The following is a 27912-nucleotide window of genomic DNA, read 5'->3' as shown; positions in this document are numbered from 1 at the left end:
CACACCCAGTTATTCTGTATTTTTAGTAGCGATGGGGGTTTTGTCATGCTGTCCATGGCATGTCCAAACTCCTGACATCAGGTGACCCACCCGCTTTGGCCTCCCAAAGTGCTGGGAGTACTGACATGAGCCACTGTGCCCTGCCCGATTTTTAAATGTCCTTATTAATATGCTATGTGTTTTTTAATGCAATCCAAGATCAAATGTTTGATAGAAATGATAAATTTGGGCCAGGCGGTGGCTCATGCCTGTAACCCCAAAACTTTGGGAGGCCGAGGCAGGCAGGTCACCTGGGGCCAGGAGTTCAAGACCAACCTGGACAACATGGCAAAACCCCATCTCAACTAAAAATACAAAAAAACTTTGCTGGGTGTGGTGGTGGGCGCCTGTAATTCCAGCTACTCGAGAGGCTGTGGCAGGAGAATCACTTGAATCCGGGAGGCAGAGGTTGCAGTGAGCTGAGATCATGCCATTGCACTCCAGCCTGAGTGACAGAGTGAGACTCCATCTCAAAAAAAAAAAAAGACATTTGGTAACTGGTATAAGTTAGATAGCCTCATTATAAACATATGAAAATATGACAAGCTTTTAGTTCCTAATATCTCAGGAATGTGGTAACCATTTCATAATCCATGGCTTGAGCCATAATCAGGGTCATAAGTTTGCTATTCAGGACACCAAAACAGGAGACATCAAAATAGCAGAAAAGAGTTTAATAGCAAGTCACAAATGGGAACGCTGAAATTTTCATGAGCTCTGGAAGTTACAGGCTTGAGAATACTTATAGTGAGTCTCCTCTATACCCCAATTACTTTTATATTAAGTTTACTTAGAAAAGAACTTTATCACATTTAGCATATTTTTCCATTAAAGTTTTTAACATGGCCTACATGTCATGTGTCCATCTATGTTTCATGGAAAGGTTTCTGCATGCTGTTTTCTCTAATACGGTTTTCATCAAACTTTCTTTATGTTGCACAAATACTGGTAATTTTCTCTGATACTGTCTTACCATTGGAGGTGAGCAGGTAAAGCTGAGGGACAGGGAGAAAGTACATCCAGTTGGGGTAGAAAGGAAGAGAGGAAATAGAGAAGGGAAGAGAAAAATAACAACAACAACACAGGTGGCGAGGAATAGAACAAAAAGGAGATGCCGTGCACGGGATTGGTTGAGTGAGGGTCCAAACACCACTGTTCAGCAGCCCCAGACAGTTCTTTACTAGGAAACAGATTTATTTACCCAGAAAATGAAGTAGAATAATATTTGTGTGAGGACTTTCAAATTCACCAAGTTGGTATCAGAAGGCCCAGAATTTAACCAAAATAATTCCAGTTTTAGATAATTTAGGACAGGAAGCCCTTCTTCTCAACCCTACTGCAAGAGACTCCTAAGGGGGTACTTCCACAGGTGGGCTCTCTCCCTTCTAGCTAATGCAAAGACTGAGCTGTCAATTTTCCTAATACACAACTCTGAGGCCTATCGTTTTTTACCCACTCCCTATAGCTGACAAAATAAGACAGAATTCCTTGCACTCCAAGGTCCCTCTGCTCTGGGCACGGCTCACCTTTCCAATTAAATTCTGGATTGAATTTTTCACAAACTCTGTACAACTGCTAAGCTGAACTACAACTTCCCTCCCAAAGATATTCTTGATTTCCTGAGCTTGCCTCATGCTGAATTCTGTGACTCAAAACTCTTCCTTTTGGTGACAGCTACATATCTAAGTGTTCACCTTCCTTAAAAACCACTCAGCTCAAACACACCTCGTTCACAAATTCTCAATCTACCACCCAACCTAGAAATAATATCTCTACCCTCTGAAATCCTTCTTTTGATCTTTATGCCCAAAATGCCTTGAGGAATAGTTTTGGGAGTTTAAAATTCATAACAGGCTTGAGATATAATACACATACCATAAAATTCATCTTTTAAACTGTACAGCTCAGTGGTTTTTAGCATATGAACAGTTTTGCAACCATCATCACTATCTAATTTCAGAACATTTTCATCACCCCCAAAAGAAACCCAGCAATTAGTCCTCATTCTCCCCTCTTCTCAGACACTGGCAACCACTAATCTACTTTGTTTCTCTTGTTTTATCTATTCTGCTTATTTACTATAAATGAAACCACAAATGACTGGCTTCACTTAGCATATTTTCATCCACATTGTATCATATGTCAGTATTTCATTCCTCTTTACTGCCAAATAATATTGAATTGTGTCACTATACCACATTTATTTAGCAATTCATCAGTAGATGTGCATTTCTCTTGGGAATATACGTAGGCACAGAATTACTGGGTCATATGACTGTTTAACGTTTTGAGGAACTGCCAACTTGTTTTCCAAAGTGACCATATCATATTAAAATCTTGGCCGGGCGTAGTGGCTCACACCTGAATCCCAGCACTTGGGAAGCTGAGGCAGCCAGACCACAAGGTCAGGAGTTTGAGACCAGCCTGGCAAACATGGTGAAACCCCATCTTTAGTAAAAATACAAAAATTAGCCGGGTGTTGTGGTACGTGCCTGTAATCCCAGCTACTCGGGAGGCGGAGGCAGGAGAATTGCTTGAACCCGGGAGGCAGAGGTTGCAGTGAGCCGTGATAACGCCATTGCACTCCAGCCTGGATGACAGAGCAAGACTCCATCTTGGGAGCAGGGGGAAAAAAAAAATCTCACCAGCCAAGTGTGAGGGCTCCAATTTCTTCACTTCCTTGTCAACACTTGTTATTATCTCTTGTAGATTATATGTGAATATGAAACAGCATCTAACTATGGTTTTGACTTGCATTTCTCTAATGACTGGTAATGTCAAGCATCTTTCCATGTGCTTCTTGACCATTTGTGTATCTTCTTTGGAGAAATGTCTATTCAAATCATTTGCCAAGTTTTAAACATTTTTTAAATTGCTGAATTGTAAGTTTGTTACATATTTTGGATAAAGGTTTCTTACCAAATATATCATCTGCAAAAATATTCTCCCATTCTGTTTTTTCTGTTCATTTGTTTGATACAGCATCTTGCCCTGTTCTCCAAGCTGGAGTGCAGCAGTGTGATCTCGGCTTACTCTAGCCTTGAACTCCTGAGCTCAAGCGATCCTCAGCCTCTCCAGTAGCTGCGACTACAGGCACACACCACCACACTCAGCTAATTCTTTTTTTTTTTTTTTTTAAAGAGAGATGAGGTCTCGCTATGTTGTCCATGCTGGTCTTGGACTCAGGGCTCAAGCAATCCTCCCACCTTCGCCTCCCAAAGCATTAGGATTTCAGGCATGAGCCACCATGCCCAGCCTTTTTTTTTTTTTTCTTCTTCTCTTGAAGCACAACAGTTTATTTTAGTGAAGTCCTACTTACCATTTTTTCTTACATTGATTGGTCTTTTGGCATCTTACATAAGAAACCATTGTCTAACCCAAGGTCATAAAGATTTATGATATTTTCTTCTAGGAATTTTTACAGTTTTAGCTCTCACATGATGTCTATGATCTATTTTGAGTTAATTTTTTAATATGGTATGAAATAAAGGTCTAAATTCATTCTTTTGCATATGGAATCCTGTTGTCTCCGTACTATTTGTTGAAAACAGTATTCTTTCCCAATTAAACTGTACTGGTTGGCCATTAAGGGTTTATTTTTGCACTCTCAATTCTTTCCATTTACCTATATATCTATCTCTATGCGAGTACTTAACTATCTTGATTACAGTAGATTTGTACTAAGTTTGAAACTGGAAAGTATGAGTCCTCCAACTTTGTTCTTCATGCCCAGGATTGTTTTGGCTATTCTGGGTCCCTTGCATTTCCACATGAATTTTAGGATCAGTCTGAATACTATAATTACTTTAAGAAATGTTTTTATCTTTCTTTCTTTTAGAGGACAAGACACAGGCTGAGCTACTTGTATTTACTCATAGCACAGCGATTTATTCATAAGACAATAAATTATGAAATGAATAAACAAGTAAACAAAAACAACCCAAGGCCTACAAAATTATTCAAATCTGGACTATACAGAGAAAACAGGTCCCACATAAACCACAAGAAAAACTCTGACTTGCCACCATTCATATGCTCTGCATTGCATTCCCTCAACCTTATAAGAACTGCATAAAATTTAGAGAGCAGAGGTTGCTACTTAAAATTAGCACCTTACTTACATATGCATAGAAATCCCGCAGCAATCTAAAATCCAAGTACCTTATGCAAATAAATATATACATACCTGTTGAGAGAGGCCAGGCCCCAACTCCCAAATAAGTTATAAAGATTTGTCCCTTGCTTGGGTGGAGAAAAATTCACCATGACCTTCCTACTTAGAAGTGTGCAAAGTCTATAAAGCAAAGCATTGCTCAGTATTTTTCTAAACTTGCCTCATCAGAAGAAGCCCCTGGAACTTGATTCAAAAGGTCTGGGGAAAGGCCTGAGAATCTGCAGGTTTAACAAGAGCTCCAGGTGGTTCCCATCAGGCAAGCAAGGGAAACAGGATGCTTTGTTACTAACCTTAGTTACACCCTCCTGTGGTTTGCTCTGTACCACTCAGCATCACCTGTTAGCTGTAAATATGTCATGGGACTATGGGTTGTTTTGTTTGCTTGTTTTCTGTCATGTCAGAAAACGGATGGAAGCACTTAGCAAGCCTCTAATTCTTTGTGCATTTTCTAAAAATAGCACCACCACACCACCTAATTTAGCTCATGTTAAATTAACATTTAAATTAAAAGGTTTTATAAAGTGATATCAAAGGTATTTTTCCATCCACACAGGGAACTAAAGCCCCTGCTCAAAGGAAATTTTCGACCTTTTGGATTTAGTCATAACGTGGAGGAAGTCTCACACAGCTTACTCTCGACTCCTGTTCTACTCCTATTTGTTGTCAGTTTCTCCTTATAGTCGGGTAAGCATTAAACTGCTTTTCAAAAAAAAAAAGTTAACTCTTCCTGTAACAAAAACGATAAGCACATGACAGAAAACAAGCAAACAAAACAGTAACCCATACTCCCATGACATATTTACTTCCATTTTCCTATTTTAAAAAAAATTATCTAAACTTTTAACTTTAAACAGCCTCCCCTGAATATTGTTTTCTCATTCCCCCCTCTCCCCACAAGGGGAAAACACTGCCAGTTTCACACACACACACACACACACCTGCCCCTTACCTACCAACTTTGTAGCTAGTAAGAGGGATTCCTCAGAGTGGCCAAACCTTGCCTCCCTCTGCACATTTTAAGATTTCCATTATAATTTTTTTCCTTAGCACAGAAAAATATACAGAAAAAAAATTAAAATGGTCCATATATAAATTGGATCGGCGGTTGCCTGAGGCTGAGGGTGGGGAGATGAACTGGGAGAAGGCACAAAGGAACTTTTTGGGGTGACAGAAAAATTCTGTATCTCATTTGTGGAGGTGGTAGTTATATGAGTGTATACACTTGTCAAATCATATTAAAGTGGGTTCATTTTACGTTATGTCTTGAAAAAGGTGATTTTAAAAAATGGCTTATAATCTTAATTTTTCAAAACAGTGCAGAAAGGTACAAAATGAAAACCCTAAGTCCCTGTTACCTCCATTACCTCTCCCTGCAAAATAATCACCAACATTAGTGTTCCGTAGAAACGTCTAGGAAAAAAAAAAACTGTATGCCTACACTAGCTCTACAATATTTGTATCTTTGCTACTCCCTGAATATTAAAAAACCCACCTGGGAATTACAGAGCTTAGAAGAAGCCCAATTACCTGTGGTTTCTTGGCTCTAGTCCCACTCATCACCCTCAGGCCCAAAAGGCCACACGCTTTGAGTGGAAATCCCTGTTGTCAGATGTGGGGCACCAGGTTGTAGCTGAGCTTGGCTCACAGGGCCTTAGGAGACAGGACACACTGTCCTCACCGTGGGGAACGAAAACACAGCAGACAGGATGCAAAAAGCATGAGAATAGGGCCTTTATATGGTCGTTTGGCCTCGCTCCCGGGCTGTTCCCAGCTGGACAGCGTGTGGTCCGGCAGGAATTCATTAGGCACACCTGTGCTTATCTAATTAGCTTCCAAAGGCTCTCAGGCAGGAACACCTGTTGGGGCTGGAGATGTGCACTGGGGACAAGGTGTCAAGGGTCCTTTTAGAAACACAACTAGTGTTGGTGGAAGCACAAAATTCAAAAAGCAGGATTTGGTCTGCTGCCTTAAGAAGTTAAGTACTCTGCCCCAGGTGATGCCATCAAGAAGCCATTTTTTCATGGACAGAAGCAGTGGTCCTCAAATGCCTAATGTCCCTGGAGGTTTTCGCTCAGTAGCTCTGGGATGGGCTGGGAAATGCATATTTTGAAATGGTTCCTCTGGTGATTCCGATTGAAAGTCAGGTATGGGAATCCCTGGATTAGGCTGTCTTCTGATTTAAGACCAAATGACTCAAATTCTATTCCCAGAGCCACTTGTATCGCCTCGTCTATTCTCCATGCAGCAACCAAATCTAATCATATCACGCCTCAGCGTTCAGTGGCCTACCAGTGCCCCTGGGTTGAAGGTCCAAGCATTTCCAATGGCCTCTGCATTCCTGCCTTCTCTGCTGTGCCCCTTCTACTCGCTGTCTCACAGGTAAACTGGCCTTTCCCTTCCTCAAACTCTCTGAGCACTTTTCCCAGCCATCGTTCTGCCTCTTCTATATCCCCCCCGCTAAAGCACTTATTCTCTCCCTTTTCCCTTTCAAATAAAACAACTGTTCCCTCCTAACCCTAGAAGCCAGGCAGGAAGGCATGTCCTGGAATAATGTGGAAAATGATACCCCAGAGAATGAAGGGAGGAGAGCACTAAAATTTACTGAATTCCATGCCTGTGTTCAGGGTTCCTGGGTGTTTTCATACACTGCATCCAATTTTGGCCTCACTACCATCCTGTGGCCTTCCTCCGATCTCCAAATAGGAATACAGGAGGCTCAGGGAAGTGATATGGCTTGCCCAATGGTCCACAGCTACCAAGTAGTAAAGCCAGGAATCTGAATTTTGTTCTTTCTGGCTCTAAAGCCTGAAGAATAAAGTTGAAAAGCAAAGAGGTAGAAAGGAAGAAAGAGGCTAGAGGAATTTAAAATAAAAAAATACTCCCAAACAAAAACTCAATGCCTAGATGGCTTAACACCTATCAGGTGGATTCAATTACCTTTAGTCAATTATGCCCAGTTGGCCACAAAATAAATATAGATCAGGAATAGAAAGGGTCCTCTTTCTTTCTGGGCCACCCACCCCTGGTGGTGTTTTCACCTAAGCTGAGTAAAATTAGCTTCAGACCCAGGCCTCGATGGGAGGCTAAGATCCAATGCCCAGAAACAAACAGCCATTCTGAGAAAGCACAGTTGCAGCCACAACTGGAACCTGCTGCTTTAACTTCACACTAGCTTCCAGCAGGCCTGGCAATATTTCTAAAGCTTGGAGTTTGCATAAATAAAAACTAACTCCAAACTCCAAATCGACCTTGGATGTTGAAAAGAGTCTTAATCAAGTTCAATGCCAAAATGGAGAGTGTAGCAACTGCAAAACCCTAAGCACACCAGAATGGTCTTTGTTTCAGCTAAGAGCTTCAGCTCTCACCACTGACGCACCTCTCACGATTAAACTAGAGTCACCAAGGGGGCAGAAAAACCAAGCTGGACATAAGCCAGTGTTTCCTTAGAAAAACACTGCAGAATGGAGCAAATCTTCCCAACCACTCCCTCTCTACTCATTGCTTTCAGAGCTTTATGAGAGTCTTTATAAATTCCTTTTTAGGAGAGTAGATAAGTTTCCATTTTAATTAAAAGTGAAAGATGAAACCAATATTTACAAGTGTCTCTTATGTGCCCAGAACTGTGCTAATGCTTAGTACATGTGACTTAATTCATCCACGAATTCCAGGAGCTTATTATATTATCCTCATTTTACAGATATAAAACATGAGGTTCAGAGAAGATATGTAACGTGCCCAAGGTCATACAGGGACAAGTGCTAAGAGCTGCCTCAAATGGTTTTGTAAAATGAGATAGTAAATGTGAAATTAAGAGACAAAGCTGGGGTTCTAATCGGATCTGTATGATCACAAAGTCTTTAGGCTGCCTTCCTAAACAAGCACCTCCTAAACAGGACAGCCTTATCCAGCGGGTAAAACTCATGGGGCAAAGTGACATCCTTCAACCTATAAAGTTAGGCCCAACTCCTCTTGGGACAAGAGATGCAATCTGAGATGCTTCTGAATTCTGACATTATAATTTATCCTCCAGGGAAACAGCAATCTTGATTCTGCTTCTGGAACCTCACAGAGGAAACTCAGACATTGTTAGACCTATACCCAGATCCTTCCTTGTATTCAGAGACCTCCCCACTGGAACCAGACTCTACTGCATCCAAATGACTTGGGATATATCCATCACCTTAGATTACCCCAAATGCAAATGAAACTCAACACTGGGTGGATCTTGTACCAGTTACTTAACTTCTCTGAACTTCATAGTGCTTGGCACTTGGCAGAGTCAGATTACCTGGTGAGGGGATGGCTGGATGGAAGGAAGGAGATAAGATGAATAGGTCACAAACCATAACACTTGATACAGTGAAACATAAGGCCTGCCCATTTTTTCTGCTATATCCATCATCATCAACCAAAGAGGTATAGAACCAGAGGGGAAAGGAGGGTCTTCTCCTGGGCTACATCTCAGGAAATATGTTCTTATTGCTTATCTGCTAAGATTTCCCTCCTCAGCAGTCCATCTGTCCATGTCCCTGGGAGCACAGAGATAAGTATTTCTGAACACAGTAAAGACGTTTTTTCAAAATCTAAAGGCCTGAGGATTTGGGGGGCACAGCCTGTGTAGAAAGGGCAAATATCCCGAGATACGGCTAGAGATCCCAGCTCCACCTCAGCATGTGAATCAATTAGAATTTTCCCAGGCCAGATCCCTCCCAAGGTCCTGCCCTAGTTTTGGCTTTGTATTACCTTTCTGAAGCTAAAATAATTCATGAAGCTGATAAAACCCTGGGGTTGGCAATTCCAAGCTCAGAAGAATGGCATACACATTCAGGGTCTTTTTTTTTATTAGTACTTTAGAACCAAGAGTTCATTTACCTAAAGACAAAAGATGTGCAATGCTTGGTCCACAAGTGGGATAAAGCAGGAGTGCCCCATCAATTACCTTGGTGTTTGGACAACTGTTGTAGCGTCACCTTGATTCCTTTTTTTTTTTTTTGAGGCAGGAACCCCCTGTTACCCAGGCTGGAATGCAGTAGTGTGATCCTGGCTCACTGCAGCCTCAAACTCCCACAGGTGCGTGCCACCACACCTGGCTAATTTTTTGTAGAGATAAGGTCTCTCTATAATCAGGTTACTCTCTGAGTAATCAGGCTGGTTTTGAACCCCTGGACTCAAGCAATTCTCCCACCTCAGCCTCCCAAAGTGCTGGGATTACAGGAGTGAGCCACTGTGCCTAGCCTCGTCACCTCGTTATCATTCTATGAGGATGTACAGCCAAAGACTTAGCAGGCTAACAGGCTGTTAATTTCTGTCACATCCAGGATCTCTCACCAGCCAGCAAACCAACTTCCTGGAGATATCAAGAGTGGCCTGTACATTTTATAAATCCCAAACTGTGCCTCGTACCAAAGAAGCAGAAAAAGGATCTGGCCTTGCAGAGCTCAGCCACCAGCCAGGAAAAATCAGTCTTTCTTTCTTCTTCTTCTTTTCTTTTTTTTTTTTTTTTAAGTAAAAGAACACTGTTGATGGGAAGCAGAAAGAACAACACTACTATGCTAAGATTTATAATGAAAAAGCTCCCTCTACAAAAGACAACAGATTCCAAAGAGTACATACTATATAATTTCATTTACAGAAGTTCAAAATCAGACAAACATCTCCCATGGTCTTGATAATCAAGAGGTGCTTACCTCTCTATAGGAAGGAGGCAATAATAATCTGAAGAGGCATGGGGGGGGCATTGAAGGTGCTTGATAGTTACTTTGTTCTGATCTGTGTGCTGGGGATAAGACTGTTCATTTTGTGATCATTCATCACATTACCACTTAATGATGTGTGTGATAATCTATATCTATTCCACACATCAACAAAATGATTTTTTGAAAAAGCATTCTTTTTATAGACAGAAATTAGCTTATACTTACTGCTGCCTGCTTGCAGAATCGAATCCACGTACAATGGGCCAGAGACTTAAAAAACAAAAAACAAAAAAACCCCCAAACAAACCCATAAGCCTTTTGCTCACCCGAAATGGTTTTTTATGGTTTTCAAATTCAGTAAGAGGTTTCTTCAGGCAGAATTTCACTGAATTTCAGGGCCTAATCAGGCCTTTTTTTTTTTTTTTTTTTTTTTTTGGCACTTGGCCAATCTTTGGATGGGCCAAATTCTGCCTGTGGACCCAGAGACAGAACAACTAAGTAATCCTCAGGCCTCCTAGGTCTGACACAGAGGAGAGCAGAGACCCAGAGAGCACAGGAAAAGCTAAGGAACTTTCTCCAAATTACACAATGAGTTGCTGGTGGGGGGCCTTGTGATTCTCAGTCCAAGGACTATCACTTTTCTACTACATCTCTTCCACAGGGGCCAATTAATAAAACTTCTCCTCTGGGGAACTGAGAAAAATGAGCCCAGTAAACTTCACTGGTCATTCTTTGCATACAAAGTACACAAAGGAGTTTACCAAGTTCCTCTCCAACAGGAAATCATTTGTCTCTAAGAGCCAGGAAGAGGAGGAGGGAAGTGCTGAGTTTGCAACAGGGCATTGCAACACAGCCCAGTGTTTTTATGGAAACGATGTTCCCCTAATCAAAACACGGTTGCATAAATGGACTCACTCCACTTAGGAAAAAAAAAAAGTTGTTTAAAGCCTATAAATGGGGACCACACAACCCTGATTAATTTTTAAAGTTCTTTCTCCACTTTCTTTTTTAGAAAGTAGCTAAAAATAAAGGCTTGAAACTTGAAATAATGTAAGCAAGTAATCACTCACATACACACACACACACACACACACACACACACACACACTGGGCTTTTCCCATATATGGCTGCGTTATTCTTCAGTCTTTGAAAAGGGCAAATGAAGAGATGGCCAACAACCAAAATAATCCTTCAGACATTTGAAAACGAGGAGAAAGAACTAGAAGAGTTGGTGAATGACAAACAATTGTGAGGCTCAATGGGGATAAATAACACTGAGAGGGATTAGTTGCCATAGCACTTTAAAAACATGGGCACATGCATTTTGACACTGGGCCCCTTCTATAAAGAGACTGTTTTGCCCTCTGGCCTCAGCACTGAGAAAACTACAACTGCAGTAATTTAACATAAAGGACTTAAAGAAGGAAACCAGTACAGGGGCATGACTGAAAATTTAATTAAGGCCCTTCTCAGTATAAAGTCTGTAAAGGAGATGAGGGCACATATCAAGGTCAGAAGAAGGGGGAGACTTGGGAAAGATTCAAATAAGATACGAGAGCATAAATAGCAGAGGTCGGCTCTGGAGGTCAGCTTCCATATGATAGATGGTTATTACTGTGTCTTTTGGGTCCTATGTGAAATGTCTCTGTAGAGAAGATTAACGCATGTCAAAAAAAAAAAAAATGCCACCGTGTGTGGGGGACGGTGGATGGGGGACACATTTTTATAGTGTTTTGTGGTTTTCAAGGCCGTGTCAGATGTAATCCTGGACGCAAAGTAAAGCACCTGCTTTTCTTGATGTGGAAACTGAGGCTCTGGGAGGCTAAGTGAACTCTACAAGTTCTTTCTTTTTTTTTTTTAGATGGAGTCTCACTCTGTCGCCCAGGCCAGAGTGCAATGGCATGATCTTGGCTCACTGCAACCTCCGCCTCCCAGGTTCAAGCGATTCTCCTGCCTTAGCCTCCTGAGTAGCTGGGATTACAGGTGCACACAACCACACCCAGCTAATTTTTGTATTTTTAGTAGAGACGGGGTTTCACTATGTTGGCCAGGATGGGTCTCAAAACTCCTCTCCTCGTGATCCACCCACCTCGGCCTCCCAAAGTGCTGGGATTACAGGTGTGAGCCACCGCGCCCAGCCCACAAGTTCTATTATGGGTGGCTTTGTGCAAGTGGGCTTAGGTCCCAACAGGAAGCAAAATCTCCCAATATGCAGGCCACGGATCTTTCGACTCACAAGACCTTTGAAAGAACATTTGTCAGACTGCCAAGTTTAGGTATGGACTGTGGCTCATCCACTAAGTCTCTGTGACCATAAAGAAGTCATTTCCCCTCTTCTGATTCTTATTCTAAACGGAATATAACAGTGCCATCCTAGCTGGCAGAAGGTGGGTGGCGAGGAGGAAGAGAGAGACAAGCATGAGCTGAGTCCCTGTGCTCTCTGCACTCGTCTGAGTCTGTCCTTGCAAATCTCCAGGTAGGACTGGCGGGCAATATCACCATTTCACTCATGGGGGCAGCTGTCACATTACAGGAGAGAATACATACGTGGAATCTAAAAAAATGATTTCCAAAATGTAAGACTGGAAAACCTCTTCAATCTCCCGAAAATATAGTAATGAAAATGACTGAAGAGGCAGTATGAATTCTAAATGTCCATCCCACTGCCTTTTTCTTTTTAATCCCTAAGGGATGGAACTTCCTCATGATACTTTGGATTCTTTTTCTGAAAAGACACCCCGCTTTCTGGTGACCCTGCATGCTTCTAGTGGTTTTCCCATGCCTGCCTATGAAGGTTCTCTACTTGGGTTCAGAATCAATAATAATAACGAACAACAGCAAAGAAACAGCAGGTATTGTTTGTTGAGAGCCTGTGATATATACTGTTGCTGAGCCCTTTCTAGCAACCATCCATAATCCAAACAACTACCAGGTGAGGTCAGTATTACTTTCTCCACATTATAGATAAGAAAACTAAGCCTCAGAGAAGTTTAGTGACTTGGCCAAGGAAGGCCATCTTAATAACGGCAGGGCTGGGATTTAAATCATTGTATGGCTGATTCCAAAGCACGTTTTTTTTCTGTTCCTATTGCATTATGAGGCCTCTAGTCAGTTTACAAAACGCATCAAAGACTCTAGGCAATGCTTCTCATTTGTGATTTCTTCCCATCACTATCCTGCAGAATGGAATACCTTCTGGGTGGTCGGAAAGTTCTCCCACTGAAATCCCAGCTGCAGGGTAAATGGGTGGATATGAAGTGGGCTGGGCAGATGGAATGGCAAAGAGACCCCACATGCCTTCCCCCTGCACCAAAAGAATTGTGATTTCACTTCCAAATCACTAACCTGGTGAGGCACGAGCCCAAGAGAGGTTGGAGGCTCATTCATCCGATCGTCACTGCTGCTGGCAATGGCATAGCCCCTGAGGACAGGAAACAATCAGAGCTGCTCATTTAATCCAAGTTTAACACATGGGAGGATGATCTAAGCAGAAGTCTACATAAGATTCATAAGGATAACTAAAATGCCCCTTGCTGGGCAGTGTAAGTTAGCAAAAAAATAATTTCCCTGGGACAAAGGGCAAGAAGAGTAATTTTAAAATGCACGGTTTGGAGTAAGAAAGACCTGAGCTTGTGACCATAGGCAAGTTGCCTAACTTCTCTGTGCTTCAGATCCATCATCTAGAAAGTAGGAATGAGGGAGCTCTGATTAATAAATGAGGAATCTACTATACCAATTGCCAGTGCAATGTTTGGCATATCAGAGGCCAATAAACATTAACTCACTTACTATGAAATAGTCTTATCAAACATCACAGAACATTTCTGCACTGAAAATTTGAAGAGGAAAATTTTCTAACCTTAACTTCTTGAGCTGATATAAATGGTAATGAAATGCAGGAAATAAAAGTGAAGAATGAATTGGGCAAAACTAATGCACTACTCTCTGAACAATGGAGTGATACTTCTGTCACCAAAGAGACGTGACACAGGACCTGGTGTTTAAACTATGACCAGGGCAAATGTGGCAGACGGATGGTCAGCGTCAAGGAAGCAGAAAGTCAGCTCTCAAAGATTTTGTCCCAAATACTTCCTGTCAGAGAATGGCAATAAACTTAAATGACAGATAGCTAAGGTGGATGACAAAGAGGAAGACAAAAAAGTCCTGCTTTTCGTTTATCTCAGAGTACCCATACTAGTTACCTATACAGTCACAATTTTCAACTGCTGAGGAAAGCTTTGAGTCACACAATAAATAGAATATTCATGTTAATTTGCATATTGACTTTCTGAGAATTGGAAAAATAAATCTTTCAAAAATTCAATTTTCTGCTGCCTGTACTGCAAACAACATAACAAAGTGATTAAACATAGTTTGGAGCCACATTGAGCTAAACGCTGGCTTTTCCATTTACTATGTTAATTTGGCCACTTACTTATCCTCACTGTGCCTTGATTTCCCCATCAAAACCGGGACTAATAATAATAGTTCTTTCCTAACAGGTTTGCTATGAAGATTAAAGGAGGCCAGGTGCAATGGCTCACGCCTGTAATCCCAGCACTTTGGGAGGCCAAGGCGGGTGGATCACCTCTGATCACTGAGGTCGGAGGTTCAAGACCAGCCTGACCAACATGGCAAAACCCCGTCTCTACTAAAAATACAAAAATTAGCCGGGCATGGTGGCGTATGCCTGTAATCCCAGTTACTTGGGAGGCTGAGGCAGGAGAATCACTTGAACCCAGAAGGCAGAGGATGCAGTGAGCCAAAATCGTGCCATTGCACTCACTCCAGCCTGGGCAACAACAGCAAAATTCTGTCTCATTAAAAAAATAATAATTAAAAAAAAAAAAGATTGAAGGAGGCAATATTTCTGAAGTGCTTAGACCAGTGCCTAGCACAAAGTAAGCCCTATATAAGCGTTGAAAAAATAAAATAAACCATAATTTGTCCAAAAGGATGCAGAAATGTGGCCACAAAGGAAACGTGCCAAGTTATCTCAGCCCAAAGAACCAGACCTGCTTTTTCTAGTCTTGTGTTTTTGAGGGTAGATAAAGTAGTGAAATTCTCTGAAAAGTCAGACTGAGAAAAGGCTACAGGAGACATTGATGAATGACTGCCTACAAAAGCTTTGTTTAAATGCTCATCTCCCACTAGCAAACTCACCCTTCTGGATGCTGCAAAACAGATACCATCAATTCCACGGCCAGGGCTCCTGCAATCATGGCCAATCCTGGACGACTCACAGTGCACTGCTGGTCCAAGGTCCGGTCTCTGGTTGACTGCAAAGAAACAATCATTGGTGTGTGCTGAATGTTCTATTCCATTCAACTCTAGCTGTCTCAAATATGAAATCCTCTGTGACAAAGCTTTAAATTATAACCAGATGCTCATTGTTAGCAAAGAACATCCAGCCTCAAGTACATCATTTCTTGAGATTATCAAGAAAACAAAATACACAATTTAGGTAACTAAATGAGGTAATATGCTAAAAAGGATCAGCAGCTTAAACAGATTGGGGGATATCAACCAAAAATGAGGGCTTAGCTGCCTCATATAAAGGAACTGCATCATGTGTTCCTTTATGTGACTCAATTCAGTTCTGTGCTTGGTAGTTAAGTGACAGAGACACAGAAAGGAACAATGATTAGAATAGTGCAAATGATTCTGCCCTGCCATTTTAACTAACACCTCAAAGTGACCGTGAGATGGGAGCAATAATTTACTATTATTGCAGCCCTCAGTTCCAATGTTCCTCTCACAACATGGGCATCACCTCTCTGGGTGATTCTAGGGTTTACTACAAGTATTTTTTTTTTTTTTTCCTACAACATGGCTGTGAACACAAGCCTTTGCTGGTTCAACCAAAGAGAGTCTAACCATCCCACTCTGGGCAAATTAAAGAGGTTGTCAGGAATATTTTTGACTCTATGAAAATTTTACCTTATGAGCAAATGGGACTTTACTGCAAGGGACCACTAATCGTATTTGTTGACAATAACTAAATAACAAGACCAGCTGTATATTATAACACCATGACAGAGATCATCAAGCCATCCTTCTTCATATAAGAGAATGGTCATCTTCTTTTCTTTATATTGGGAGGACATAAAAGCCAGTCATCCAAAGGAGATATGAGTTATTAAGTGAAAAATTTTAAAACAAAGGAAAAATAGAGGGGAGGTTAGAGAAAACATCTCTGCATTGCCTCACTGGAAATTTTGTATCTGTTCTGATAAAGGAACAGCCCTACAGACAGACAGACTTGTGTGAAGTTCTGAAAGCCATAGAATCTTAATTTGTACAGTGTAGTCTTGCTGTTCAAAGCACTGTCGCACTTGACCCACTGAATTGTGAGTTGACAGGGCAAGTATTCTTCCCTCCCCTATTAGCATTGCCAGGGAGAATACAGGACACTCAGTTAAATTTGAATTTCAGATAAATAAATTTTTAGTATAAGTGGGTCTTGAATATTGCATGGAACATATACTAAAAAATTATTCATTATTGGCCCGGCATGGTGGCTCACGCCTGTAATGCCAGCACTTTGGGAGACCAAGGCAGGGGGATCACAAGGTCAGGAGTTTGAGACCAGCCAGACCAACATGGTGAAACTCCATCTCTACTAAAAATACAAAAATTAGCTGGGCGTGGTGGCACGTGCCTGTAGTCTCAGCTACTCAGGAGGCTGAGGCAGAAGAATCACTTGAACCCAGGAGGCAGAGGTTGCAGTGAGCCGAGATCGTTCCACTGCACTCAAGCCTCGGTGACAGAGCGAGACTGTCTCAAAAAAAAAAAAAAAAATTCATTATTAACTGAAATTCAAAGTTAGCTGGGAATCCTGTATTTTTACTTACTAAATCTGACAAGCCTACACACCAGTCCTATTTTGCAGAGGCAGAGGGAACCTAAGAGACTTTTTGGAATTACCTGGGAGGCAGTGTCAAGGCATTGATGGAATCTGATCTTTAGACTCCTAATTTGTAATGTTGTCTTGACTAAAAGAAGCACAGGAGACAATACTGAGTGCTACCAGGGATTAGTCTGCTGTGGTTTCCTCAATAAGCTTTCCAAAAATAGGGTTTGTAGCCGTGTTTATATTGGTGAACAAGGAACAGCTGTACAGTTGATGACGCCAGTCAAGGTTCATAATGAGATAATGCCATCCTCCCCAAATTGGAGAATTCTTCTCTTTGTTAAAAGATAATATTTAAATAGTCATAAATGAAAGGGCCGAGTCTGTCTGCCTCAGCGCACAAGTTGGTGATAGGAAATATTTGGAACTAAAGAGAAATCCACTTACATCTCCTGGGGCCACCACATCATTGCAGAAATAGCAGCCAAGCTTGTAACCAGGGATGTTGGCAAAAAGTGATGAGCCCAGGAGGTCAGCAGATGCCACAGGGTGGTTTGGACACAAGTCCCCAGCTCCCTGCTGCTTTGGTTTCTTCAGGCCATGTCTCATGACAACAAATGTGTCAAATCCCAAAGCAGCATTGATGACCAGCTGCAGGTTTCAAGGAATAAAAGAGCAGAGTTAAAAGACACATATATTTGAAGCTGTGGCTAATTCCATATTTGCTCAACTTTTTAAAATTTATTTTTTGCATGTAAGTATAATTAGATTATAAAAGTTAATGATGATAAAAGCTACCCACTACTGAGGGCTTATTAAGAACAAAAGACCTAATTATATCACAATTATCATAAATTATCTTATTTAATTTCATTTGAAACTCATAACAGACCAGGCACAATGGCTCATAACCTGTAATCCCAGCACTTTGGGAGGTCGAGGAGGGCAGACTGTCTGAGGTCAGGAGTTCAAGACCAGCCTGGCAACATGATGAAACCCTGTCTCTACTAAAAATACAAAAAAATTAGCCAAGCATGGTGGCATGCGCCAGTAGTCCCAGCTACTCAGGAGGCAGAGGCACGAGAAACGCTTGAACCTGGGAGGTGGAGGTTGCAGTGAGCCGAGATTCCACCACTGCACTCCAGCCTGGGCGACAGAGCAAGATTCTATCTCCAAAAAAGAAAAAAGCAAACAAAAAAAACTCATAACAAACATTTCTTATTTATAGATGAGGATACTGAAAGTCAGAGAAGTTAGTTCTATGACTTGCCTAAGGTCACTTATCTGGCAAGAGGCAGGTGTATAAAACCAAGTCTACATAGTTCTGAAACACATTCTTTCTACCATTATACTATACTGTCACGTCCACATAGATTTGTTTTTATAACAGCTTTATTGAGATATAATTCACATACCATATAATTCACCCTTCATATAGATTTTTTTTGGTATCCCAGTAGCTGGAATCATAAGCACATGCCACCATGCCTGCCTGGCTCTGCATAGTTGGTATTTTGTTTTGTTTTGTTTTTTGTTTTTGAGACTGGATCTTGCTCCATTGCCCAGGCTGGAATGCAATGGCGTGATCTCGGTTCACTGCAGCCTCAACCTCCCAGGCTCAAGTGATCTTCCTGCCTCACCCTCCCGAGTAGCTGGGAGCACCAGTGTGCATCACCACACCTAGCTAATTTTTTGTTTTTTTTCTAGAGATAGAGTCTCATCATGTTGCCCAGGCTAGTCTCAAACTCCTGTGTCAAGCAATCCTCCCAAAGTGCTAGGATTACAGATTTGAGCCACCATGTCCAGCCCAACACATAAATTTTTTAAAAAACATTTTTTTCATTATACTATAACAACTTTTCATGGTTCTAATTTAACTTATTATCCCAAATTTCTGATAGTATAGAAAGTTTGAAAAATAAAGGATAAACACACTACAAAAGAAAAAAATCACTCAACCCACAGCTCAAAAAATTATCATTAATAGTTTGGGGTATTTTTTCCTATTATTTTCTCTCTTTCCCTCCCATTCTCTCCCTGTCTTTCTCCCTTCTTCTTGCCCTCTTTCTCTCTCCTCTCCCAATAGATAGATAAGTAGATACATAGGAAGACATATATAAATATTTAACATAATTGGTATAAAATATATACAATATTGCATCTTCCTTAATATAATGCGGCATTTTCCATCTTATTAAAAGTCCTTTGAAAACATACTGTGGCCGGGCGCAGTGGCTCACGCCTGTAATCCCAGCACTTTGGGAGGCCGAGACGGGTGGATCACGAGGTCAGGAGATCGAGACCATCCTGGCTAACACGGTGAAACCCCGTCTCTACTAAAAAATACAAAAAACTAGCCGGGTGTGGTGGCGGGTGCCTATAGTCCCAGCTACTCAGGAGGCTGAGGCAGGAGAATGGCGTAAACCCGGGAGGCGGAGCTTGCAGTGAGCTGAGATCTGGCCACTGCACTCCAGCCTGGGTGACAGAGCGAGACTCCGTCTCAAAAAAAAAAAAAAGAAAACATACTGTGAATGGCTGCACACTATTCCATCATAGGTATGCACCATGATTTAGTTCACTATTCAACACTGTTGGCCTTCGAAGTTGTCATTGACCAAGTAATGGTGAATGAGACCAAGTCTGTGTCTTCTTGGAGCTTACGTTTCAATGTAAGTACAGTATACCTTTCAGTGTAGAGTATCTCAAAAGATTATTACGAAAATTAAGCAGTAAATGATACCTATTACACTGGGTGATAGTGTGTGAGGTGAAGACAGAGTCTGAAGCAGAAGCCCTTTGGCACTATGCTACCAGGTCATACAAACCACATCTCTGCTCTGGGGAAGGGAAGGTTAGGGACACTCCTCCCTCTGGAGTGGTGGTGCATTAAATCATAAATCATAATTAGAGACAGTGCCTACCTTTCTCTTGCTTGCAGCAATGACAGCAGGAAGCCACCTGCTCTCCCTGGTGTCCATCAACAGGAAAATGACATCATGGCTTTCGATGAGCTGCTCCAGTTGCTCCACATCTCTGCGGGCTTGCTCCAGAGTGACACTGGAGAAGTTCACTGGATGCCCAGGCATGGGTATGCTCATGTTGAATCCTCTGGCATTCTAGGGAAACACCAGGATGTAGTTATGTCTGGATCAATGGTATAGGCAATATCTCACAGCCCACACTTCCCACAGCTGCCTGCACTTACCTGTGGTCACTTACATGAGATCTCCCTGTGCACTATTATGCTGCACCCTTCCCATGCCCTCTCTCTTCTTCACGTCTGCATCCTAGAACACCTTGACCTATCACCCCAGGGCCCTGAGGCAGGGCAGGGCAGCAAGCAAAGACATACGGATCTCAGTTCCAAAGTGGAGGGGGCTCATCCTACCTGAGGTAAGGACACTGGAGAAAGCTGTATCTTTGGCTCTTTCCAGTCATCCAAGGCCAAGAAACTTTATCACAGCACCTTCTGCCTACCCAAGTACCTCTGTTTTTTTTCTTTTCTTTTCGTGTTTTGGGGCTTTTTGTTTTTTGTTTTCGAGACACGGTCTTGCTCTGTCGCCAAGGCTAGAGGGCACTGGCACAATCATAGCTCACTGAAACCATGACCTCTTGGGCTCAAGGGATCCTCCTACCTCAGCTTCCCAAGTAGCTGGGACTACAGGCACACATCACCACACCCGGCTGATTTTTTAATTTTTAGTAGAGATAGGTTTCACTATGTTGCCCAGGCTGCTCTCGAACTCCTCGGCTCAAGGAATCCTCCTGATTTGGCCTCCAAAGTGCTGGAATGACAGGCATAAGCCACTGTACCCTGTCTAAGTACCTCTTTCCAACTGGGCTATCTCTTCCTATTTGCTTCCAAATTGCCCTCCCTTCTGTTTTCTCAGTGTTAAACATCTCCATACGGAGTGTTCTAGCAAATATAATTTGATCTCACATTAGGTTAGAATGACTGATGATCTTGCCTTAATCCTTTCAGGGGTATATGCATTTTAAAAAACCTCAAATACAAAAAACTACTTGCTAACTTAGAGCCAAAATATCTACTTATGAGTATGTAGATATTTTTGTGGGGCAGGAGTTACAGTGGGTGATGTCAGAGTGTGGGACAGAGTAAGGCTTCACTCTCTGTCCAAAAGTAGAAGCTGTCCAGCAACCTGAGTTCCCTGAATTGGGATTTTTTACATGTGCTTTAGAACAGCTCTATAATTTACCATCTACCCCTTGATGACCACATAATATTTTGGCATATTAACAGTGAGTCATATATGGGTGCTAATGAAGCCAGGGACACTGACTTTCCACAAAAGATGAATGTGTTCTAGAATCATAAACTGTACCCTTAACCCTGGTGTAACACTGGCCATAGGGAAGTGTTTGAAAACATCGGCTTTTTCACTCATTTGCCAAAACCCCTCACTTACTGGAAAAACAGCTCAAGGGACAGGGCAAGCAGATCTTTTTAAAAAGAAATATCAAATTTGTAGATTGTGGATATTTTTTCATTGTCTTCGACTTTAAACCTAATCTCTGGAATTCAAAAAGGAAGAACAATAATTTCAAAAGGAATGAAAAATAGAGTGGCAAGCAAAGCAGGAAAGGACATGAGGCAAAAAGGATTTCAGAAAGAAGAAAGGTGCAGAAACATGTCTATTTTAACAATGAGACTAGCACAGCTATCAGGATCTCATTAATTCATTAAGTATTGTGCACCTACCGTGTACCAAATGCTGTAATAAGCAATAATAAAAGCAATGACTACAGTAATAATTGCAATACCTGCAATACCTTACTGACATACTACAATTGACAAAGCATGTTAAATGGTGGTAGCTTGATCCAAAGAACTATTATGTATGTATTTTCATGACACCAAGATGGAAGCATAATCATGCAATACCAATTCTGAACTTTAGAATAATAAAGTAACTTTGCTAACCTAAATAAATCTCTACTTGCTAAAATTTCAGCCAGTAAGCTAACATAAGAGCCCATCAGTTATGTCCACATCCCAGAGGCTGGAATTCAGCAACTTTCAACACAGTGGTTTTCTACTTGGCTGTATATCAGAACCACCTAGAGAGTTTAATGGCCAAGCTTTTTCCCAGACCATTTAAATGGAAATCTCTAGGAATGAGCCCAGGCACCAATATTTTCTAAAACTCCCCTGATGATTCAAAGGTGCAGCCAGGTTGAGGTATAATTTACATAAAGTTAAATACACAGATCTTACATGCACAGTTCAATGTATTCTGACAAATGAGATTAACCACTGCATACAACTATCAAGATATAGAACATTTCCATGATGCCAGAACATGCTCTTGTGTTCCCCCTCAGTTGGTCCCCACTTGTCCCCAGATGACAACTGATCTGACTTCATAAGCCATAGATTAGACTATTCTAGAACATATCACATAAATGATATGCTAGGGTATACAATTGTTCGTGTTTGGTTTCTTTTGCTCGGCATAATGCTTTTGAGGGTCATTCATATTGTTAAGTATCAATAATACATTCCTTTTGTGGTGTAATTATACTATAATTTATTTATCAGTTCTCCTGTTGATGGTGATTTGGGTTATTTCTAGATTTGGGCTGTTTTGAATAAAGTTGCTGTGGACACTTTTGTATAAGTATTTTCATGTATATATGTTCTCATTTCTCTTAGGTAAAGATCTGAAAGTACAATTTCTGGGTCACAAGGTAGGCATGTGTTAAATTTCATGAGAAACAGCATGATTTCCAAAGTAGTTATTTTACCAGTATATAAGTGTTTTGCTTGCTCCACACCCTGACAACATTTAGCATTGTCAGTCTTCTTAATCTTAGCCATTTAAGTAGGTGTATAAGTGATATATCTTTCTGGTTTTAATTTGTATTTCCCTGATGACTATTGACATTGAGCATTTTCACATGTTCAATAGCCATTCATAGATCTTCACCATGAATTAAGTACCTGTTCAAGCTTTTTTCCCCTTAAAAAAAAAGTTGGTTTGTGTGTCTTGTTATTGAGTGGTAGGAGTTGTTTATCTTGCATATTCTGGATAAAAGAGGACTGCACATGTCTTCTCAGTTTGGTCAGTTTTTTCCTTCTTTGAAAGGCATCTTTTGAGAAGCAGAAGTTTTAAATTTGTATAAAGTCAACCAAGTTACCATTTTTTGTTTATGGTATTTACTAGGTCCTAAGAAATCTTTATCACAAGACCACTAAGATGCTTTCCCCTAGAAACTTTATAGGGGCCATTCTGGGTGTCACTTAAAGGCTCAGAGTATTCAATGAGGTCTCTCCACTCTGTATACAGGACTCCAGTGTCTCCCAGCTCCTGTGAGCTCTGGAATCTCCATTCTGCTCATAGCTCTCTGGTAGTGTGTTTTTGCCTGGTCTGACTGTTGTGCTGCGAGTACACACAGCTCACTATTCAGTCAAAGACTCAAGGTGCTACCAGGCACTCCTGCGCACAGCTCCCTCATTTCTGGTACTATATCCTGCAAATTCCAGCCACCTCAGCTGCTCTGAACTCTGCTTGTTCCTTCAGCTCACTGAGACCAAGAGTATCTCCGTGGGCTCCCACAGGCTATGGCATGGGCCAGAAAGTGCCTTCATGTAATAAGCTGGGACAAATCTTTCCTTCCCTCTGTCTGGGACCACAGTCTTTCACTACCTACTGTTCGCTGTCTGAAAAGAGTCATTTTACATATTTTGTCCCAGTGTGTAACTGTTTATGGTGGCAGAGCTAGTCCAGTATCCACTACTCATCAGGGTTGAAGCAGATGTCCAAATTCGGGTTTTAAAACCTCAAGTGTGGCTCCATAATCCAACACCTTTTTTTTTTTTTTCTGTGAGACGGAGTCTTGCTCTGTCGCCAGGCTGGAGTGCAGTGGCGTGATCTCAGCTCACTGCAACCTCTGACTCCCGGATTCAAGCGATTCTCCTGCCTCAGCCTCCCTGGTAGCTGAGACTACAGGTGTGCGCCACCATGCCCCGCTAATTTTTGTATTTTTAGTAGAGACGGGGTTTCACTATGTTGGCCAGGATGGGTCTCAATCTCTTGACTTCGTGATCCACCCGCCTCAGCCTCCCAAAGCACTGGGATTACAGGCGTGAGCAACTGTGCCCGGCCTCATAATCCAACATCTTATTGCCTCAAATAGCTATTTGATTTATAAAAGATCAGTTGTTTTCTTATTCAATTTACTCTTCCCCAAGATCAGGTATGGTATTTGTAGCAGAGCAGTTCTTTTCATGTAATTTTATCACAGCATTTTTAAAGGCACCTGGAAAGGGTCAATGTGACACCTATATCCTGGAGCAGAAGAGAAGGAATTAGTCAAAGAATACCACACAGATAAATTGCAAGGGTTTCTTATGAGCTGGACATTTGAGGTACGGGAAGATCTGGGGCCAGAGTACAGTTAGTTTGGGATAAATATATTTTAGAGCAAAAAACAAAAGTCAAACTCTCTAGTTCTGAGGGAATGTTTAAGGTTTTTCAGGCCAACTATTCAGTGAAACCACCCTGTCCTTGAGTTCTATCACCCAGGAGAAGCAGGGTGAAGGGTGCTCATGACCTCCTGGTACACTTCTTTGTATTTCCTGTGTTAGTCCATTTCACACTGCTATAAAGGAATACTTGAGGCAATTAAATGAAAAGAGGTTTATTTGGCTTGTGGTTCTCCAGGTTGTACAAGAAGTATAGTGCTGGCATCTGCTTCTGATGAAGGAAGCTTCCACTCATGGTGAAAGGCGAAGGGGGAGCAGGTGCATCACATGGCAAGGGAGGGAGCAAGAGAGATGCCAGGCTCTTTCAAACAACTAGCTCTTGCTCGCGTGAACTAAGAGATCGAGAACTCACTCATTAATGTGGGGCGGGCACAAAACCATACATGAGGGATCCACCTCCATGACCCAAACACCTCCCACCAGGCCCCACCTCCAACAGTGAGGATCACAATTCAATATGAGATTTGGAGAGGACATCCAAATCAAATCACTTCCTATGAATTTACTATTTCAAAATTTAAACTTTTTCGTTCTTTCTTTTTTTTTTTTTTTTTGAGACAGACTCTCGCTCTGTCACCTGGCTGGAATGCAGTGGTGCAATCTCGGCTCACTGCAACCTCCACCTCCTGGTTCAAATGATTCTCCTTCCTCATCCTCCTGAGTAGCTGGGACTACAGGTGCGTGCCACCACACCCAGCTAATTTTTGTATTTTTAGTAGAGACAGGGTTTCACTAAACCCTGTTGTGTTGGCCAGGATGGTCTTGATCTCTTAACCTCGTGATCTGCCTACCTCAGCCTCCCAAGTGCTGAGATTACGGCATCAGCCACTGTGCCCGGACCAAAATTTAAACATTTTAAAAGGGTCGCACCCATTATTTTTTTCTTTTCCAAGTCAAATATCACTCGACTTCAAGCATTGAGATGAGAATCTTGCAATAACAAGTAAGGGATAGCCCAAATTAGATAATCTTGCATTAATAAAACCAATCTTTCTAACTTTTCCAGGTAACCAGATATCTAGGAAGTCTGCATTTAACACAGTTCTTACCTTCAAAAGGCCACTTTTCTTCCCTGGAATGCTCCTCCTGGTCCCTGGCCTTTCCCACCACTCTCTGGTCCTTGCCTCCCTCCCCAAGACCCCTTCTGATCAATTCCTTCAGAGCTCGGACCAAATGTCACTTCCTTAAGAAGGCTTTCCCTGCCCCCGCCCCCTGACACCTGTCCAGGTCCTGCTCTTCTATATTTCCTGAGCAATGTCTACTTATCCTTTTATTTAGTATTTCAATTATAATTCAATAAAATATAAGTTCTATAAGGGCAGAACCATGTCTTGTTTACTTAGGTCGAGCCTTTTCTCCATAGCCTGGTAGAAAGAAGGTGATGAATAAGTATCCGTTGAATGAAGAAACTATACTAAATCAAGCATATAAGGAAAGCCCCTTAAGGCTGGCTAACCAATAAGTTAAATAGTTTCACAAGTATTTTTCATGAATGTGATGAATTACACTAGTACTTCGATGGGTTGTATATACTATCTACTATTATTTATAAGGCATGAAGAATAAAAGTATAGAAGACTTGGACCCTGGCCTGGGGGACTTACTAGCCCAACAAGGAAAACAGAGTAACACGATGTAAGTGTGAAGGAAGAGGCTTGATGCCGGAGGGCTGTTTCCAAGAACAGTTGGACTTGCTCTCTCAGGCCCAGCATGGCGGTCCTTGCTCCCACCTCAGCCTTCTCTTCCTCCTCATCTTCTTTGCCCTCTATGTTGCAGCCACCCTGGTTTTCTTTCAATTCCACAAAAGCACCATGCTCATCCTACCTCAGGCATTTGCACAGACAGCTCCGCTACCCTCAACCTAGCTAACTCCCACTCATCCTTCAGGGGTTTGTTTCCTCAAAAGTCGTCCCAGTCCACCCCTCGTCTAGGTCAGGCCTACCTGTTATATATTCTCATGGCAACTGAGCTCCTGCTTCCTGCATGTATTACAATGATAAGTATTTGTGAAATTATTTGTTAATCACCATCCCCCACTAGACTTTAAGCTCCACATGTCTGTCTAGTTCCCCTGTCCCTGGAACATAATAGGTCTTAAATACACTACTTGACATGCAAGTAAGTAATAGAACAACTAAACAAACAGTGGGAAGGGGGAACTGTATTGGGTCACTGACAATGACTAGGATTTGGGTAAACAAAAATTTGAGGCATCTAATAAGTGACAGAGCTCAGGTTCAAAGCTAGGTCTGTCTGGGTCCTAAAGGGAGTTCATAATACTCTCCAATAATAGATTGGATTAGTCCTTTTTTTTTTTTGTGCTAGGGTCTCACTAGGTTGCCCAGGCTGGTCTCGAACTTCTGACCTTAAGCGATCTCCTCCCACTTCAGCCTCCCAAAGCGCTGGGTTTACAAGCTTCAGCCACTGTGTGCAGCCTAGACTGGATTATTCTTCCCAACTAGGCACCTCCTCCCTCTAGTAATATTATATATCCTCACTCTTTGCAACATGACCTTTGCAAGACCTCCTACTAGGAGGACTACACCAACTAATGTCAATGACTTTGGGCTTGGTCCTGTGACTTGCTTTGGTAACAGAAATGGAAGACATCACACTGTACCATTGTTGAGCTAAGACTTTAAGGCATAATAATCACCAACCCTTTTAAGCTTAAACCTTCTACCATAGGAAGAGTAGGACACAAATGACTGTTCCTCCTTTAGCCTAGATTTTGAAAATAACAAATACAATGGACTGGAACCTGACTCCAAGTTATGTGGCTTATTGAGTAAGTTCAGCCTAGTGACACAGCTGAACCACAGCCAACCTGCACACCATGAACATGAAATAAATGTTTGCAATTGTAAGCCACTGAGATTTTGGGATTGTGTGATATGCAATATTGTCCCAGCAGAAATCTAACTAATATGGCTCCTCAATGACAAGGTTGCAACTTATTTTTTTCAGCATCTAGCACATAGCTGGCTACATAGCGGGTGGTGAATCAATACTGTTAAACCCAATAAATGATGTTCCTCAGGGACTCTAGTGAAATGGACGAAAACATTAACAATGCTTCTAAAGCAAAGATTTTTAAATGGATGAATCTAATACAAAGTGACTAAAGAGAGAAACTTTGAGAAAGTGGCCTTTTTTTTCTTTTTGGTTAGGACTCAGAACCTCTTCTGGCACTTTAAGTATAAACAAATGCTTTGGAGACACCTAATCTAACTCCTGTCAGATAAATTGATTAAGTATTCAAGAGGCAGAATATCGTTTGCTGGTTGACCTTAAAAAAAGAAAACTGTCAAGATTTTAAATGAAAGGAGCTGAAAGACTTTTCTCTTGTTATCTGGTATTTCTAATGATATAACTCAAAAACCAGAAGCAGCTAGAGCAAAAAGCTAAACTTTCAGCCCAATCTTTCTTCTGCATGAAGACTTGCATTCAATTTATTTTTATTTTTATTTTTATTTTTATTCATTTTTTTTTTTTTTTTTTGGAGACGGAGTCTTGCTCTGTCACCCAGGCTGGAGTGCAGTGGCCGGATCTCAGCTCACTGCAAGCTCCGCCTCCTGGGTTTACGCCGTTCTCCTGCCTCAGCCTCCGGAGTAGCTGGGACTACAGGCGCCCGCCACCTCG

At 41.7% G+C, this 27912-nt stretch overlaps 1 protein-coding gene across 31 annotated transcripts in view; it reads right to left on the bottom strand.

Moving 5' to 3' along the window:
• The window catches only part of ATG7 (autophagy related 7), a 392778-nt gene that overhangs the window by 176294 nt on the left and 188572 nt on the right, over nucleotides 1-27912 (bottom strand). For all 31 annotated transcript variants that reach the window (XM_077990113.1, NM_001265972.1, XM_077990135.1 and 28 more), the window contains 4 exon segments: nucleotides 19685-19879; nucleotides 17211-17414; nucleotides 15074-15189; nucleotides 13256-13331 (listed from right to left, as the gene is read on the bottom strand). In XM_077990113.1, the coding sequence (XP_077846239.1) occupies nucleotides 13256-13331; nucleotides 15074-15189; nucleotides 17211-17414; nucleotides 19685-19879 (591 nt within the window).

Source organism: Macaca mulatta, chromosome 2 (assembly GCF_049350105.2).
Source record: "Macaca mulatta isolate MMU2019108-1 chromosome 2, T2T-MMU8v2.0, whole genome shotgun sequence".
In the NCBI taxonomy this organism is placed as follows: domain Eukaryota; kingdom Metazoa; phylum Chordata; class Mammalia; order Primates; family Cercopithecidae; genus Macaca; species Macaca mulatta.
This window is presented reverse-complemented; position numbering and strand designations above follow the sequence as displayed.